Source organism: Ailuropoda melanoleuca, chromosome 5 (genome assembly GCF_002007445.2).
Source record: "Ailuropoda melanoleuca isolate Jingjing chromosome 5, ASM200744v2, whole genome shotgun sequence".
NCBI classification, from domain to species: Eukaryota; Metazoa; Chordata; class Mammalia; order Carnivora; family Ursidae; genus Ailuropoda; species Ailuropoda melanoleuca.
In genome coordinates this window covers 113,813,577-113,832,279 of record NC_048222.1, presented here as the reverse complement: position 1 = coordinate 113,832,279, position 18,703 = coordinate 113,813,577, and the positions used below count along the sequence as shown (strand labels likewise).

General features: G+C 36.0%; 1 protein-coding gene across 1 annotated transcript in view; it reads right to left on the bottom strand.

Moving 5' to 3' along the window:
* Positions 1 to 4,297: 4,297 nt before the first annotated feature.
* CLGN (calmegin) overlaps positions 4,298 to 18,703 on the bottom strand; it is a 48,720-nt gene continuing 34,314 nt past the window's right edge. The window contains exons 9-15 of the mRNA XM_002916131.4: positions 15,455 to 15,568; positions 15,127 to 15,277; positions 12,863 to 13,078; positions 11,659 to 11,784; positions 7,817 to 7,985; positions 6,651 to 6,751; positions 4,298 to 4,862 (exon numbers count right to left, since the gene is read on the bottom strand). Of these exons, the coding sequence (XP_002916177.2) occupies positions 4,782 to 4,862; positions 6,651 to 6,751; positions 7,817 to 7,985; positions 11,659 to 11,784; positions 12,863 to 13,078; positions 15,127 to 15,277; positions 15,455 to 15,568 (958 nt within the window). The 3' untranslated portion in view covers positions 4,298 to 4,781. The remainder of the gene's footprint in view (positions 4,863 to 6,650; positions 6,752 to 7,816; positions 7,986 to 11,658; positions 11,785 to 12,862; positions 13,079 to 15,126; positions 15,278 to 15,454; positions 15,569 to 18,703) is intronic.

Sequence of the window (18,703 nt, the reverse complement as noted above, 5' to 3'; positions counted from 1 at the left end):
CAATCTTAGACCTTTTTTGGTACAGAAGGGTACAGAAGCACTTGGCTTTTCTCATCCTTTGAGGTTCCTAATATCTGATGTTTCTCTATTCCATATCTTCTTGGGAGACTGGTCAATTCTTTCTTGTGATGCCTTGCTAAAAACATCAAGGACCAGGGGCACCTGGGTGGCTCAGTCATTAGGCATCTGCCTTTGGTTCAGGGCGTGATCCCGGCGTTCTGGGATCGAGCCCCACATCAGGCTCCTCTGCTGGGAGCCTGCTTCTTCCTCTCCCACTCCCCCTGCTTGTGTTCCCTCTCTTGCTGGTGTCTCTCTGTTAAATAAATACAATCTTAAAAAAAAAAAAAATCAAGGACCAGGCAAATCATTTCACATTCTGACTTTTCCAACTGCTACCCATGGAGCTCTCAACTCAGTAGGTGACAAAATGTTACCTGAAATACAAGTCCCACCTGCTTGTCATGTAAATTGGAAGCTAATGCTATACATTTTGTTTTCCTTATGACAGTATCTCACTTCAGGCTATCAATTTCTATATTAGAAATATAGATGGTAAACAGGGTGCACAGGGACTGTGTCTAGCTTCTGACATAGACTCAGTCAGTGACCAAACTTTAACCAGGCTCTTCTGAGCCTTCTTTTCGACTGGACCTCATCATGAGCCCTGTCTCTGACCTGACTATGCCAGTTTTCAAAAGAATCCTGCTAAGTCAGTTTCAAGAGAGTTCCCCCACACTTAGCATCTGATCACCCTGGTTTTCCGGGGTTAAATCAGTTTAGCAAGCATTCTCCTACCTCTGATGTCTCCTTAGTAATTTTCCCTCTCCCATGATTTTGCCCATTGACTTTAAATCCCAGCTGTCTTTGCTTATTTGGAGTTGAGTGAATTATCTCTCCCCTACTGTGATAGTCTTGGGCACTAATTGTAGTAACTAGAATAAAGTCTTCCTCACTGTTCAAACAAGTGTTGGAATAATTTTTTATCTTCTAGCTTTAAATGCTGGTGGAATGATGATTGTCAGGAAAATCAGCACATCTCCTTCCTCAACCACTTCTCCCAGTAGGACTTCCATCAATACCGATAAATAGCATTCCATCCAGAATTTGTCCACTTTATAATCCCTTTGGACTTTATTTATAGCAGAGTAACTATAAATCACAATCCCTTATCTGGAATTCTTGGGACCAGATGTTCCAGAATTTGGAATTTTTCAGCTTACATAAAGTATTCTGAATATGGTTTGGGGCAGCACCTGGAATCAAACACATTAACATTTTTATAACAAATATATGAATTTAATACTAAGTATGATAAAGGCTTGTCAGGGAGGTTAGGTTTGGCTGCCAAATGAATTTTGGTGTCAAACATGAAAACACTTTAGCTTTTCACAGATTTTTTTGGTTTTTGCAACAAAAATTTTTGCAGAAAAGTTACCAAAATCATCTAAGCATGGAACCCCGACCAGTTTATAATGTCACATTTCTATTCCTGTCCATTACTCTTCCCCTTTGATTGTGTCCTTCTTCGAAGAGAAAAATGAGAGGTGAAGTATAGAATCCAAAATTAACTTTGTGGTCCAAAGCAGAGCAAAACTATCTTAATTCTGAAGACCTTTCTTCATTTTTCCCAAGTTTACGCTCTGGAGTTAACACCCTCTAGTGGTAGTCCACAGGTATTTCTTCAGTGCTGAGACAATCAAAATTACCAGAGAAGACCAAGAGATTACTTTCCTTAAAACCACTTGAAAATCATGAAAGAACACAAAAGGTGATTACATTCAAGTTTGTTTAAGAACTGGTAGCGAGAATGACTTAACAGCCTCTTAGCTACTCTAGCTGAAAAACAAAACTGCAGTTTATTTCTCTTAAATCATAGACTTCATGGCATTTAAACACAAATTTACCATAACAAGAACTTTATGTTGGCCTTCGGGATTGCATTGACCTTACAATGGAGGTGGGTGGGGAGGAGTGATGACAGAAGCTCAAGTATTATAATCAGTTGTATAATGTATTTACCTTGTTTTAGACTTTATATATTATTTATAGATGGCTTAGCAAATGTTTAAGTTATTAAAACCTGAGAATATTCCCAAGTTTTACAAAGAACATAAAAGTGTATTCACTGAACACCGACTATGTGCTAAGATACTAGCTAGGTGTTAAAAGATCCAATCATCCTATTGCCCACCTTCCCTAAAACTACCATTGCTCCTCCATGCATTTGCATTTCCAGAGACAGACTCCAAATGCATCCTCAAATACATTTTCTCTCTCATCAGCCTGCGTCATCTGACATGCCAGATTAAGGATTTTCTTTCCGAAACTACTCACAGCTGTCATACTACGGGACTGCATGGGAGCTAAAATTTGGGATGAGATTATTAAAATTTGTGTAGAAATCCTATTATTCATTTACATAAGAGACTAGTTATATTAGCCATATGACAGTGCATCCCTAAATCCTGCTAAAGTCAAAACATAGTCACAATACTATACAAAACCATTTTTGGATTACTGTTCTAAATTTCTAAGATACATTAAAGTAACTGCTAGTGGTTAATTGTAACATATAAGCAGTTCCATCCTGTGTCTCTTACAAATGTGGCCTGACATTTCAAAAAGGCTACTAATCCTAATATGTGTCTTCCTAGAGAAACGATGAATGGAAGTGAGGCTATCTTAAAAAGATCCTGAAGAGAAAGGAAGCTACATCAGCCTGGTCAAGTTAAAAAGCCTCTAAAAAGGCCAACTAAAATAAAGAAAAACAAAATACACTTATTTTTCTCCTTTATTAGAGAAAAGGATAAAATTGAAGTCATTTAAACAAAGCCAGAATAGGGTGGTAAAAGGAAAAAACACCTTGTTAATAAGGAAGACCATGCTTTATTGACTGCGTGGATCTGCATACATGTTTATATGAAAGCTCAAGTTTTGGTTAAACCTATCAGCCATCATACCTCCACAGCGGGTACCCCCACAGGAAGGGGCAGTGAGCTGGCAAAACGAGCTGCTCACATCCTACCACTGCAAGCTCATGGAGTTTAACCAAACACTCAATTTAAAATGAATCTGCAACCAACAAAGTAAAAAAAGAAAAAAAAACCTTTAATAAATCTTTAGGAAAAAATGTTCACATACAAGACACTTGTCAGGCAAGGTTTCCATAAAATTAAGGATTTCTCTCCTGTTACTTCCAGAAACATTCTCCTCTAGAATCACTCAATATGTCTAGTTCATTGGGATGTTCCAAATACAAAGCAAGAAAGGCAGTCCTTGCAAGATGTGTCACGTTCGGTTAGTATTAAATAAACACAAAATATGGTTAACTATTAAGATTTTCCACCACCCGTTTATGAAAGTCAGTACACAGCAATGAGACTACAGCGCTTATTTTCGACTCACTCTCTGAGAAAAGGAATGAATAGTATTACTGGCTGTTTGGCTTAACTTTAGTAAAAACAGAAGCAAGCATCTCATTCTCCTTATACGTGTGCTCTAACTGTACGACTGGGGAGCGGGCTGTGTGGAACTGAGTTGGAGTTTGCTGAGGGTTGGGGTGTATATGTACATGAAGAAATCCAAAGTGTTACCCAACTGGTGTCAAGTTCCCTCAATAGTATTAAAGTAGTTCCGTGGTCTCGAAGATTCGGATCCCCTTCCGAAGGGCCTAACCTGTTACCCAAACATAAAAAGTTCTTAAAATATTTTAAATGGAACGACACAGCTCCACTGTAATGTAGTTCTGTGATTTCTGGTCGCCACTTTAAAAAGAGGAGCAATATCCACTGTCTACTTCGGGGCAGCTTTAAAGCTAGACAACAGACTCAAAGTAGATGTGAATTTTCAGGAAAAAAGCAAGATAAAAATACAAAGCATGATGATTAATACCTATTTGCTATTAGAATCTCTTAATGACCAGAAAAAAGAAAATAATTTAAAGCTCCCCCCTCAATAATTTACCTATTAAAGAGCGTATAACTTAAAGAAGAAAAAAATGTTTAAATTTTATTTTCGAGAGCAATGTATGCATAAGCAATCTTCTGAGCAGGGTAAGCCATTCTGGCATAAAACAATTATAAAGGCTTAAAAGTATCTGTACACCAGTATATTCTGATGAACCATCATCTTTGTATTCACATGTAAATATGCTGCACTATTAACCACTGATTCTATGAATGACCCTTGGACATTTCTGTTTTGTTGACTTGTCAACAAAGCACCTGTTTAAAGAAATCTATCATTTAAATGAACAACAGACCCTAACTGTAATTTGACACAACTAGGCAAACGGGGGCCACATACAACACTTTTAATTGTGCACAGAATCAAACAACCATACAGAAACTTTATTGCATTTGGCTCTGTACAAGAGAACACACTCTCATTTTTATCACAGAACTACCAGTTATGGCGGCGTATAGCTGTTTAAGAGGCAATCCCAGTTAGACTGATTTTCCAACAGCAGTGAAGCTGCTACGTGTTATTTTGCTCTGTACGAACCAGAACTTTCTTCAACTTTTAAAACTCGGTAACTTCTAATGATACTAATCTCTTAAATCCGATAAGTAATGTGCCACTCTTTTTTATTCTAAATTCAAAGACCAGGTAACTTCAAAGTTTTTTTTCTTTTCCTGAAAAGAAAGACTAAAATAAATGTCCGAAAGAATAACAACGCTAGATATTAGAAACATGTGCAGATGGACCCAAGTTCGGCTCTGGCACACTGACGTTAAAACGCCAAATATCTTGCTCAGGAATTCAAAATACTTGAATACAGCTTATTCCTTCCGTACTCTCCTCTTGCGTACTGACTTCACTGGCCCATCTCCAGATCCTGTGCTCTCATCTGCTTCTTTCATCTAGAAGAAAGAAGGATGTGAATGCTTATTTCCATACAATGGGTAAATAGTAAATAGCACAGTTCTTATTCTCTAAAATATATATTCTAACAAATGCTACCTTATATGTTTTCTTTAACTCATAAAGCTGATCAAAAATGTGTACATGAGTTAACATGTTTCAATTTGTTCATCTTTTGGCATGATTACATTTTTAGAATAACTCTGCTTATCAAATGTGCCTCTGACAAGAATACTAACAGCTCAACTCACGATTTTATCATTTGGAATGGAATCTCAATTTCGTAGCTAATTAAAGGCTATATGATCTTTTCATTGTGGATTATTAAGCACCAATTTCACCACACCAGTTCTACAGGTAATGACTTGCTGAGCTAGGTTTGCAGAGACGCTTTCAAAACTTTTTTTTTTTTTTAAGATTTTATTTATTTATTTGACAGAGAGAGAGACAGCCAGTGAGAGAGGGAACACAAGAAGGGAGTGTGGGGGAGGAAGAAGCAGGCTCCCAGTGGAGCAGGGAGCCCGATGCAGGGCTCGATCCCAGGACCCTGGGATCATGACCTGAGCTGAAGGCAGACGCTTACCGAACTGAGCCACCCAGGCGCCCCACGCTTTCAGAAATTCTGACACACAGTACTTAGAGAAAATTTGGAGAGAGGGGAGGGAAACATCAAATGTATAGTTTGGGTTTTTTCTTTCCTCATCCAATAAGCACTCATACATAAATTAAACTTGTATAACAAAATAAAATAATGAAGGTATTATATGGTATTATACAAAATAGTTATAATTATTTTTCAAGGTCATAGTATACACAAATTGGCTTATTTTAGCCCCCTGACATATAAGAAGACTAAAAGACAAAGACAGAATTAAGATATTTTTAAAGGTACACAAAATGTTTTGTAAAGCAAAATGTAACTAGATTGTAAGTATTAAGAGAGTGACAGGTGAAACAATGACTTTAAAACTCTGTCCTGGAAGAAATTATCTTCACCAGATTTCCTCTAATATGGATATTCATACTAATGTTCCCCCAAAAGTCCTTTAAGAACTCACAAGGCAATTAAGACCAATAACTAACTATATGTACTGAATAGGCTTTAGAAAACAAACAAAAACAATAAAACAAATTTACGTGAAGAGATTTCTTCAAACAGTTAAAATAGCAAGTTTATGTCATCACATGCAAGAGGCCAGGCAAAACTGTGCTTTCCCCCTGCCTAGCACTGAGTACTGAGGGTGCTGAGGACAGTGACTGGGTAGGTCACAAAGCTCCTAAGGGCTAGTAGATAGAGGAAACGGGCCTTTGGTATGTACTCAACTACCCAATGAATGAAATATTACAAAATGTGACGATAAATTATTCAGACCATGAGAATGTTTTTATAATAGGTATAAAGAAAACTGTCTTGTAATAAACAGAATTACCTTTTAAATATTCAAATGGTTTTTTTATTATAATTTTCAACAGACTACTTTAATGATAAAGTCATAATTTTTTACAGATGCAGCTCTATTTTGTAAACCCCAGGCTTACTTTATACTGTTTCTCATCAGGCATTAAGATGATATAAATTATAGTACATTCTTGCCTTCTTTATGGATATATTTTAGAAACAGTATGGAGGCTCTTATGAAAGCTTGGAAAAATACAGCCAATTTTTAAATGGTAAACCAGACCTTTAAAAAAAGTCTCTATAAACAAGACTGCTTTGTTAAAATGATTTTTTATGGATAACAATCATACATAAAATCTAGTTTATTTTCTGTTAGAGAGTTGCTTACCTCATCCTCTGATCCAGACTTATTTGATTTATTACCCTCTTCTTGTCCTTCTATGATTTCAATTTCTTCTTCACTCTTTTCCTCAGGTTCACCTTCCTCTTCTAGAATACAGGTTTTTATTACAGGCAAAGATTTGAATTAGCATTTTGCTACTGAGAAGTATTAAACACAACAAGGGGATTTATTTAAATTCTAAAATTTAAAAGCAATTTCTATCATGAGAAATTTCTAAAAAATTAATTGCAAATATTCATTATTTTACAACATTTTATAAATAAATCATCATATTTGAGGGAAGAGACAGGTTTAAGAAATTCTTAAGCATTCGGACTTACATGTGATATGAAAAGCAAATATATATGCATATATGTGTATACATATGGACCGATACATATGTAAATACACATGTGTATTTTTTTCAGAGTATGATTTTTAAGTCAACTATTTCATCAGCTATTAAGTAAAAACAGTGCTCAAGATACAATTTCAGTTGTAAGGGGCTCAGTCTGGAGCCTGACTTGAGACCCTGGTAAACATCGACAGTTTATTGCTACCTATGTGAGTGTAAGCAAGTCTCAATGGAGACCCACCAAAAAGCCTCAGTTCTTCAGTTTGAACTTGTTCAGGAGTTTAGTATAGGGTGGGAAGGGGACATATGATTCAGCAGTCCTTTCGGGCCATTAAATTATTCTTTTAATATATTAAACTATCTGATGAACAACAGCCACTAAAAGACTTGGTGTTAATTTTGTGGCCACAATTACCTGCCTTAAACCTACTCCTCTCCCACAAAGGCTGTGCTGTCTGTGCCTCCCATCTCATCTACATTCTCGGAGGCAAGAAAAGCCCCTGCAAACAGGTACGACATGTGGGATTCATACTTGCTCCTAAATCTCTCTCTTCCTAGAAAACAAGAACCGTAAGCAGGACAGCTGCTCAGGGTACAGCACCCAGGCAGGGGCCATCACTCCTCTTTGCTGCAGTCGCCGACTCCTGGGGATTCAGATGGTAGATATTTGACAATGAGCAAGTGCCAGAGCTAGTGTTTACCAGACGATCTGGTCTTTTTACGAGCTTCACCAAGGGTCCCCACTGTAACTCACTATCGCTATCCTGCCTTTGGCTGGCTACCTACCTATCTACTTACCTAACTATCATTATCCTACCTTTTTCAGGAGTTTCAAGAGTTTCACCATCACTTTGCTTTTTTTCTTCTTCCAAGTCTACTGGTTTCTCCAGGGCAGCTTTCTTTTCCTTCACTTCTTGCTCTAATGCTCCCTTTGTTTGTGGTTTACATACGTCAGTTTTTTTATACTCTGTATCTTCATATTTTTTCTGTGGTAGTTTAACATAAGCTATTTTTAGTAAAAGCAAAACTCAGTTTTTTTTTTTTCAATCACTGATATCAAACACAGTGACTCAGCAGTAAAAAACTTAGAGGAAATTTAGCTTATTACTTTTAAGAATCACTTACTCAGACCTGTCAATGGAGATCTGGCAGGCCAGAAAGGATGGGCATGATATATTCCGGGTGCTAAATCAGAAAAATATGCAGCTAAGAATACTTTATCCAGCTAGGATATCTTTCAAAATAGGAGAGATAAAGAGCTTCCAGGACAAGCAGAAAGTAAAAGAATTTGTGATCACCAAACCAGCCCTACAAGAAATGTTAAAAGGGATCCTTTAAGCGAAGAGAGAGCCCAAAAGTAACAAAGACCAGAAAGGAACAGAGACAATATACAGAAACACCGACTTTACAGGCAATACAGTGGCACTAAATTCATATCTTTCAATAGTTACTCTGAATGTAAATGAGCTAAATGCCCTAATCAAAAGACACAGGGTATCAGATGGATAAAAAAGCAAAACCCATGGATGTGCTGTCTGCAAGAGACTCATTTTAGACCCAAAGATACCTCCAGATTGAAAGTGAGGGGGTGGAAAACCATTTATCATGCTAATAGACATCAAAAGAAAGTTGGGGTGGCAATCCTTAGACAAATTAGATTTTTTAAAAAGGTTTTATTTATTTATGAGAGAGAGAGAAAGCACAAGCAGGGGGAGCCACAAAGGGAGAGGGGGAAGCAGGCTCCCGAATGAGCAGGGAGCCGGACGTGGGGCTCAATCCCAAGACCCTGGGATCAAGACCTGAGCAGAAGGCAGGCACTTAATGACTGAGCCAACCAGACACCCTGACGAATTATTTTAAACAGAAGACTGTAATAAGAGATGAAGAAGGACACTATATCATAATTATAGGGTCTATCCAACAAAAAGATCTAACAATTGTAAATACTTATGCCCCTAACATGGAAGCAGCCAATTATATTAACCAATTAATAACAAAATTAAAGAAACACATCAATAATAATAATACAATAACAGTAGGAGATTTTAACACCCCCCTCACTGCAGTGGACAGATACCTAAGCAGAAGATCAACAAGGAAACAAAGGCTTTGAATGACACACTGGACCAGATGGACTTCACAGATATATTCAGAGCATTCTATCCTAAAGCAACAGAATACACATTCTTCTCCAGTGCACATGGAACATTCTCCAGAATAGATCACATACTGGGACACAAATCAGGTCTCAACCAGTACCAAAGGCTGGGATCGTTCCCTGCATATTTTCAGACCACAGTGCTTTGAAACGAACTCAATCACAAGAGGAAAGTTGTAAAGAACTCAAATACATGGAGGCTAAAGAGCATCTTACTAAAGAATGAATGGGTCAACCAGGAAATTAAAGAATTTTTAAAAATTAATGGAAACAAATGAAAATGAAAAAATATTCAAAACCTTTGGGATGCAGCTAAGGTGGTCCTATGAGGGAAGTATATGGCAATACAAGACTTTCTCAAGAAACAAGAAAGTTCTCAAACACACAATCTTACCTTACATGTAAAGGAGCTGGAGAAAGAAGAGCAAATAAAGCATAAACCCAGCAGGAGAAGAGAATTAATAAAGATTAGAGCAGAAATCAATGAACTAGAAACCAAAAGAATACCAGAACAGATCAACAAAACTAGGAGGTGGTTCTTTGAAAAAATTAGGAAGATTGGGGAACCCGGTGGCATTTCTATACACCAACGAGACAGAAGAAAGAGAAATTAAGAAGTAGATCCCATTTACAACTGCACCCAAAACCATAAGATACCTAGGAATAAACCTAACCAAAGAGGCAAAGGAATCTGTACTCAGAAAACTACAGAACACTCATGAAGGAAACTGAGGAACACACAAAGAAATGGAAAAAGTTCCATGCTCATGGATTGGAAGAACAAATATTGTTAAAATGTCTACGCTACCTAGAGCAATCTACACAGTCAATGCAATCCCTATCAAAATACCATCAACTTTTTTCACAGAGCTGGGACAAATAATCCTAAAATTTGTATGGAACCACAAAAGACCCAAATAGCCAAAGGAATGTTGAAAAAGAAACCAAAGCTGGTGGCATCACAATTCCGGTCTTCAAGCTCTATTACAAAGCTGTAATCATCAAGACAGTATGGTACTGGCACAAAAACAGACACATAGATCAATGGAATGGAATAGAGAACCCAGAAATGAACCCTCAACTCTATGGTCAACTAATCTTGGACAAAGCAGGAAAGAATATCCAGTGGAATAAAAGACAGTCTCTTCAACAAATGATGTTGGGAAAATTGCACAGTCACATGCAGAAGAATGAAACTGGACCATTTCCCTACAACACACACAAAACAGACTCAGAATGGATGAAAGACCTAAATCTGACACAGGAATCCATCAAAGTCCTAGAGGAGAACACAGGCAGCAACCTCTGTGACCTCAGCCACACCAACTTCTTGCTAGACACGTCTCCAAAGGCAAGGGAAACAAAGGCAAAAATGAACTATTGGGACTTCATCCAAATAAAAAACTTCTGCACAGCAAAGGAAACAGACAACAAAACCAAAAGACAACCGACAGAATGGGAGAAGATATTTGCAAATGACGTATCAGATAAAGGGCTAGTATCCAAAATCTATAAAGAACTTGTTAAACTCAACACCCAAAGAACAAATCATCCAATCAAGAAATGGGCAGAAGACAAGACATGTCCCCAAAGAAGACATCCAAATGGACACATGAATAAACACATGAATAAGTGCTCAACATCACTCAGCATCAGGGAAATACAAATCAAAACCACAATGAGATACCACCTCACTCCAGTCAGAATGTCTAAAATTAACAAGTCAGGAAACAACATGTTGGCAAGGACTGGAGAAAGGGGAACCCTCCTGCACTGTTGGTGGGTACAGCCACTCTGGAAAACAGTATGGAGGCTCCTCAAAATGTTGAAAATAGAGCTACCCCATGACCCAGCAATTTGGGGTATTTACCCCAAAGATACAAATGTAGTAATCTGAAGGGGCATCTGTACCCCAGTGTTTACAGCAGCAATGTCCACAATAGCTGAACTATGGAAAGAACCCAGATGCCTATCAACAGGTGAATGGATAAAGAAGATGTTTATATACACACACACGATGGAGTACTACTCAGCCATCAAAAAAGAGAAATCTTGCCATTTGCAAGGATGTGGATGGAACTAGAGGGTATTATGCTAAACGAAATAAGTCAAGGGGAGAAAGACCATTATCATATGATCTCACTCATATGTGAAATTTAAGAAACAAAACAGAGGATCGTAGGGGAAGAGAGGAAAAAATGAAACAAGACAAAATCAGAGAGGGAGACAAACCTTAAGAGGAAACTAACTGAGGGCTGCTGGAGTGGAGGGGGTGCGGGTATGGGGTACCTGGCTGATGGACATTAAGGAGGGCACATGATATTATGAGTACCGGGTATTACATAAGACTGATGAGTCCCTGACCTCTACCTCTGAAACTAATAATACATTATATGTTAATTAATTGAATTTAAATTTAAAAAAAAAAGAATCATTTGTTCAATAGAACTCCTAAACACTAAGAGATTTATTTTAAGTTGAAGGAAATTCAATTTCTTTACCTTAACTTTTCTTGGCCAACAAAATGAAGCAATTAATACAATTGGAAGCCCTGCTGTCACAAGATAAATGAACCAAAGCCATGGGCGCTCTTCAGCAGCTGCCATTAACTGTTTAAATATACCAGGCTACACAAGAAATAAGCATAAAAATGAAATTCAGATTTTATAAACATTCATTAGGAAATACCTCCTACAAAAAACCAACTTCTTTTATGTTGGTGTTTTATATTAAGGAGTGATGAACTTGTAGGTTAAAAATATTTAATTTTCCCATCTTATACATTGTATAGTTTAAACTCTTATTAGCATGTATCACTCTTTGAGACTTTCTAGTAGAAGATATGTTACTACATAGGTAGAAATCACTAACCTATCAGCAAGAATGATGACTATTTTTTGGTAAGCTTAAGGATAGAACTACTCTTTATGGATGTATTACCTCCTTCATTTAGAAGTATACAATGCTCGAGAAATCATTCTGGTTCTGTACTTTTAAAGTACTTATTATAATAAGATCAACCTGGGAATAATTGTGTTTTCTTTTTTTAATTAACAAATTCCACACACATCCACCTTCAGTGAGGAAACTGCTTCTCTCATTCAAGTAAAATCTAAAATCATTAAATGTCGAAATTTAAAAAGTTCCAAAATGAAAACTCCTTTACCTACTATTTTGATGGGTTTTGCTACTGTCCAAAGAAACCAAATGTAAGGTATTTTAAAGATATATTCTCCAAGATGCATTGTGTTGAAATACTTAGCTTAATATTTCTAAACAGTGTTAAGATTTGAGAAAAAAAATATTGGAACACAATTTAATAATAATAAATTTTAAAGTCCTCTGTACTCCTCTAAGTAAAAAATAATTTAAATGAATAAAGAATAATATTTACGTTACTGTTACCACTTAGGCCGTGAATTGACAAGGTGACCAGGATATTAAGTAGTCTCCTTATAAATAGCAAGCAGGCAATTAGATCCCATTATGCTATCATAATTTAATGAAGACACACACACACACATATATATAGTTCATTATACAGTTCATGATGAAGTTGTAACATAATATAGTAAGGCTATTTTATCAACAAATTTATTTAAGTACATTTAGTAATTACGGCATATTTATTTACCTTTCAAGGGCCACTTGTACAACCTATAACCAGGATGAAGTCCTAGGACTATTCTATGGTAAATACTGTACCTCGTTAGCATTTGCTACCATTATCTTCACTCCCCAACCATCTGCAGCCCAGCGATCTGCTGTTTCCTTTTCTGAACAGATAATAAAATTATCAAAGTAGATATCAGAGGTCATAGACCAAAGCTCTAAACCGAGAGCACGGAAGGAAGTCAGAAGAAACGGATGATCATCTTCAAAATAATCTGGATTAGGGATTTTTCGAGGACTCCAGATTCCCTGGGAAAAAACAATAAAGAAAAACAAAATTTAAAGACATTTTCAAATTAAATAATCTCATTATAAATGCTATTCAAGAAGTCACTGTTGTTGATGGGGCACCTGGGTGGCTCAGTTAAGTGTCCAGCTCTTGATTTCGGCTCAGATCACAATCTCAGAGTTGTGAGATGAGCCCCAGATTGGGCTCCACACTGAGCATGGAACCTGCTTGGGATTCTCTCTCTCCCTCTGCCCCTTCGGTGTGTCTCCCTCTCTCTCTCTCTCTCAAAAAAAAAAAAAAAAAGGAAAGAAAAAGATAGGAGTCATTGCTGTTGAATGAAATCAGCAGTAATGACTGGAGAAAAAAGAAAACATTAACTGATATTAACTCATTAGCAAGTCATTGGAAATAAAAACTTGGTTCTTCTCATTCTGTATACACAATGTTCCCTATGAATAAAACTGACTTTAAACTGCAAAAACAGGCAAAGTGAAAATCCAGCACACACAAAAACTTGAGTAAATTTCACAAGTAAGTGATACTATTTTAGACAAGTTTTTTTTACATTTAGTAAAGTTATTCAAGGCAAGAAGTCATTAAAATTACACAAATCAGAGAGATTACTGTATGGTAAATATGAAGCTATTCCTTTAAAAAATTTTTTTAAAGATTTTATTTATTTATTTGAGAGAGAGAGAGAGAGAGAACGCAAGTAGCAGGGAGGGGCAGAGGGAGAGGGAGAAGCAGACTCCTCACTGAGCAGGGAGCCCGATGCAGGGCTCTATTCTAGGATCCTGAGATCATGACCTGAGCCGAAGGCAGACATAAAGCCACTCCTTTTAACAGACACCTATGATGGGCATCACTTTTCAGTCATGGTTGAGCCTCAGAAAAAAAATTCAACATAAAAGTTGCATTAGGATCCTAAATAATTAAACAAAACCAAATCAAAAAAATTCGACAATATGATTACTCTCTCACTCCTCCATCATCTATGTCTATTCTGTACCAGGCACTATGCCAGATGCTAGGGACAGAGTGATAATCAAAAGAGACATGGTTCCTCAATTAAATTTAAAGTAATGAGGGAGACATTCAACAAAGAAGTTACCAAAATAAACACTCTGTGATAAATGCTATGAAAAAAAAAAAACTACAGTAAACAATTGGAATAGGTAACTGCATCCATATAATAAATATTAGCAAATGTCAATGAACAGTTAGGTAAAACTACAGGGTTAAATGGTTAACATAGAGATTTCTACCCAAAGATCTAAGTACACTCAAAAGGTATCTAATTCATATTTTTAAAAATCCAAAGTTTAATAACACCAGAAAATAAGGAGCACATTAATTAAACAAAGGCACTAATTACTAAAATGTACAGTATGTGAGGTCTCCTGATCAGAACTCATTTCTTATGTTTAATTCTAAGATAGAACTTGACTCCAGAGTGATCATTAATTACCAGGGAAAAATATAGTATGAAGTGACTGATCTTTAGTTCTTAATATTATTCCCCCAGAAAATTACATAAAGAATACTTTACAATTTTTTAAAAAAGTAAACTCTATGCCCAACGTGGGGCTTGCACTCACAACGCAGAGATCAAAAGTCGCATACTCTATGGACCAAGCCAGCCAGGTGCCCCAAGAATATTTTACTTTTTTTTTTTTAAGAAATTCTTTTTTTTTTTTTTTAAGATTTTATTTATTCCTTCGACAGAGAGAGAGAGAGAGACAGTGAGAGAGGGAACACAAGCAGGGGGAGTGGGAGAGGAAGAAGCAGGCTCCCAGCGGAAGAGCCTGACGTGGGGCTCGATCCCAGAATGACAGGATCACACCCTGAGCCGAAGGCAGACGCTTAACGACTGAGCCACCCAGGCGCCCCATATTTTACTTTTTAAATATAAATTAGTTGGAGTCTACTTTCTTTGACTTCTTATGATAGTTGATGCATACTATTACAAATCAAATTTCTAAAAGTTAACATTATCAAAACTAGATATATAATAGAACTATCACAGCACTTTAAACTTCACTATGGAATTGGAAGAAGTGATTATTACCTGGTAGTTAGGATTATCTATCATTGGAGGTCTCCACACACCTTTGTATTTGGGGTTATCTATCAGGGGAGGTGTCCACTCACCACACCCTATTCGACAGGCTGGATTAGAAATACGAGGTGCCTCCCATTCTCCATCCATGTCTTCATTCCTTAGGAAATTAGAAAAAATTCAACATAAAACTTCCACAGATGAAAATGTGTATCCATACATTTATAGTAACCTCAAGTATAGTAACTTCAAGTCTCTCCTGTCAGTCATATGAACTAGTAACAAAAAGCAAGTAAGAAATGTGTGAAATTGACATGTGAAGATGAAGAATGTTTACCAGTCATCAGGTTTTTCAGCATTAGGATCTGGAATAAATTTTGGTTCATCATCAAGCCAGCCATCAGGTTTAACAACACTTAAATCTTCTATTTGGGCAGGTTCACTTTCATCCCTGCAAATACAGTATTTTGTGCCAAGTATTAATGATTCAAAAAGTTTAAAAATGCCAATGTTACAAAATTCAGAAGATACCAAAAGGCATTTCCTGACCTCCTGTCTTTGTGCCTACTACTTCCCCCATCCTTCATCCACCAAAATCTTCTGCTAACTTGTCACCTTCTTGTATATGTTCCCTCTTGTGCTCCATGCATACACACATTTGTATACACTGTTTTTTTAAACACAAATGATAGCATTCTATACAGAGTATGTTCAACATTGTGTTTGTTCATTTAAACACTCATTCATTCATCAACAAACACATATTGGAAGCCCACTATGTGCCAAGACAGCTCTACAAGCTGTTAGATATACAGTTCTTCTTAACAGTTGTACAGTTTTCTAATTTGTGGATATACCATAATTTATTTAACCGACCTATTGTTGAGGGACATTTAGTGTTTCCAAAAACATACTATTACAAATAATGCTATAATGAGTATCCTGGAATGTATTAGAAACTAATACAAAATTAGCCCTCTGTCAGCTATACGAATTGAAAATATTTTTTCCAGTTTCTTGTGTATTTTTTGATATAGTTTATGGTAGGTGGGGTTTTTTTTCTGCCATATTCAAATAATTTTATTTTCATGTAGTTGAAATTTATTGATATTTCTTTTATGATTCTTCAATTTTATGTCATATTTGGAAATATCTTCCCTACTTCAATATTAGTTTTTTAACTCTCCATATTTAATTCTAGTAATTTTGGATTTTCATTAAAAAAATAACACTTAAAAAATAAATTCTAAAGTACATAAACATAATCATAGTAAGTACTGAATAGAACTACTAATTATAATTTTCATCTTTATAGAAAAGTAGACATTTTAAACAAGAGGTTACATTATGATTTTTCAAACAAACCTAAGTAACAAAATAAATTCAAATAATCAACTCTCTAAATGTAAAGACTTGTACTTGCCTGATATCAATGTTATCTTGAGTCTATCCAAGCTCAGAGTAACTAGAGTTTAAAATTTAAGGGAGCATGTCTTTAGCAGTTTATAAAACAAATTCTAACATGTATGACCAATCAGAAAGAGATTATTATAAGCAGTTTCTCTTATTTAAGGGCAAACTTATTTCTCAGCCTTACTCTATGCGTAAACAAATGCAAAACAATGTAAGAAAATCCACATGGAGAGATGTAGTCCTATCTTTTCTGAAAGTATGAATTCATGAAAGTTATGCATTAATAAGTGACTTTTTATTAATTTTTTAAAAAACCATACTGTTCTTCCTACCATGTAAAAGCTATTTCCTTATTATACTATCTGCTTGAAAGCAAAGGCATTTTTATTGCTAATCAGTATCTCTCTTTACCTACAGGAGAGTTAACAAGTAAACCCTTTTGGTTATCCAGTACTACTTCCTCTATTTCTGAGTACGGAGTAACCCCAATGTTTACAAACAAACAAGAACTTAAAGAAATAGGTGTAGACCTTTTCCAAAATGAAGTAGAGACAAAAAAAACTGGTTTATAAAAATGAATAGATTCTCAGTGACATGTGAAACAATATAAAGCAGTCTAACATACATTTACATGGTGTCCCCCCCACCCCAAAAGAGATGGGAAAGCACGTGGAATTTAAGAAACAAAACAGAGGATCATAGGAGAAGAGAGGAAAACATGATACAAGAAGAAACCAGAGAGGGAGACAAACCATAAAAGACTCAATCTCAGGAAACAAACTGAAGGTTGCTGGAGTGGAGGGGGTAGGAGGGATGGGGTGGCTGGGTGATGGACATTGGGGAGGGTATGTGCTGTAGTGAGTGCTGTGTATCGTGTAAGACTGATGAATCACAGACCTGTACCCCTGAAACAAATAATACATTATATGTTAATAAAAAAAATGCTGCTTAAGCTGTATGCCATTAACAAACAAAATTCAAAGAAAAAATGGCCAAATATTACCCAAATTTGATACGAACTATATAGCCACATCCCCAAAAGCTCAAAAGCAAGGCAAACACACACACACACACACACACACACACACACACACACACACACATCCAAGGCACAACAAAACCAAATTGTTGAAAACGGTAACAATGAATCTTAAAACCAAACAGGAAAAAATTACACAATAGGTAAAGGAGTAAAAGGATGAGAATGACAACTGACTTATCAGAAACAATACAAGCCTCTAGACAACTCAAAAAATGATTGTTTTAAAATAACTATCAACCTATAATAGTGAAAACATCCTTCAAAAATTAAGGTAAAATAAATTTTCAGATAATTAAAAGTTGAGAGGTTTCAATGACAGCAGACATGTACACAACATGTTAAGAGAAGTTTATCAGAAGAAGGAAAATAATAACAGACAAAAATGTTTATCTACACAAAAGAAGAGTATCAGAAACAATAATAATAAATAAAAGAACTTTTCTCCTAATAACTGATTAAAAGACGCTAACTGAAGAATAAATATGTGTGCCCTTCATAGTATAGATAGAGGAAGTAAATGTATGATAATAGCATGAAGGATGGAAGGAGGAAAATACAAGATCCTTATAAGATTAATGTAGACAGAAAGTGGTATGACAGTAGACTGGAATAAATTAAAGATGCATATTGTAAACCCTAGAGCAACACTAAAATAATGTGCCACAGAGGAAAAGGTAATATGCCAACAGGAAAGAAAAAAATAAAAGACTAAAACAAAATAATCCAAAAGAATGCAGGAAAAAATATTTTATAAAGTACAGAATATATGGGACAAACAGAAAACAAGTAGGAAGAGAACAAGTACAGTTTATATCCAACCATATTAATAATTACATTAAATGTAGATGGTTTAAAACACTCCACTTAAAAGACAAGACCACATATAAGTTGCCTACCAGAAAATCACTTTAAAAATAAAGGCATATATAGGTTACAGGTAAACAATGGAAAATATTCAATGGAAACATGATTTAAAAGAAAGCAGGACTGCTGACTCAGCATGAGACTAAAGCAGACGTCAAGACAGAGTATTACAAGAGTTTATAAAGAAGGATATTATTCTGTAGCAATAAAGTGGTTAGCTCCTCAAAAGGGCATGAAATACTGAAAATAGATGTAGTAACAGATCTT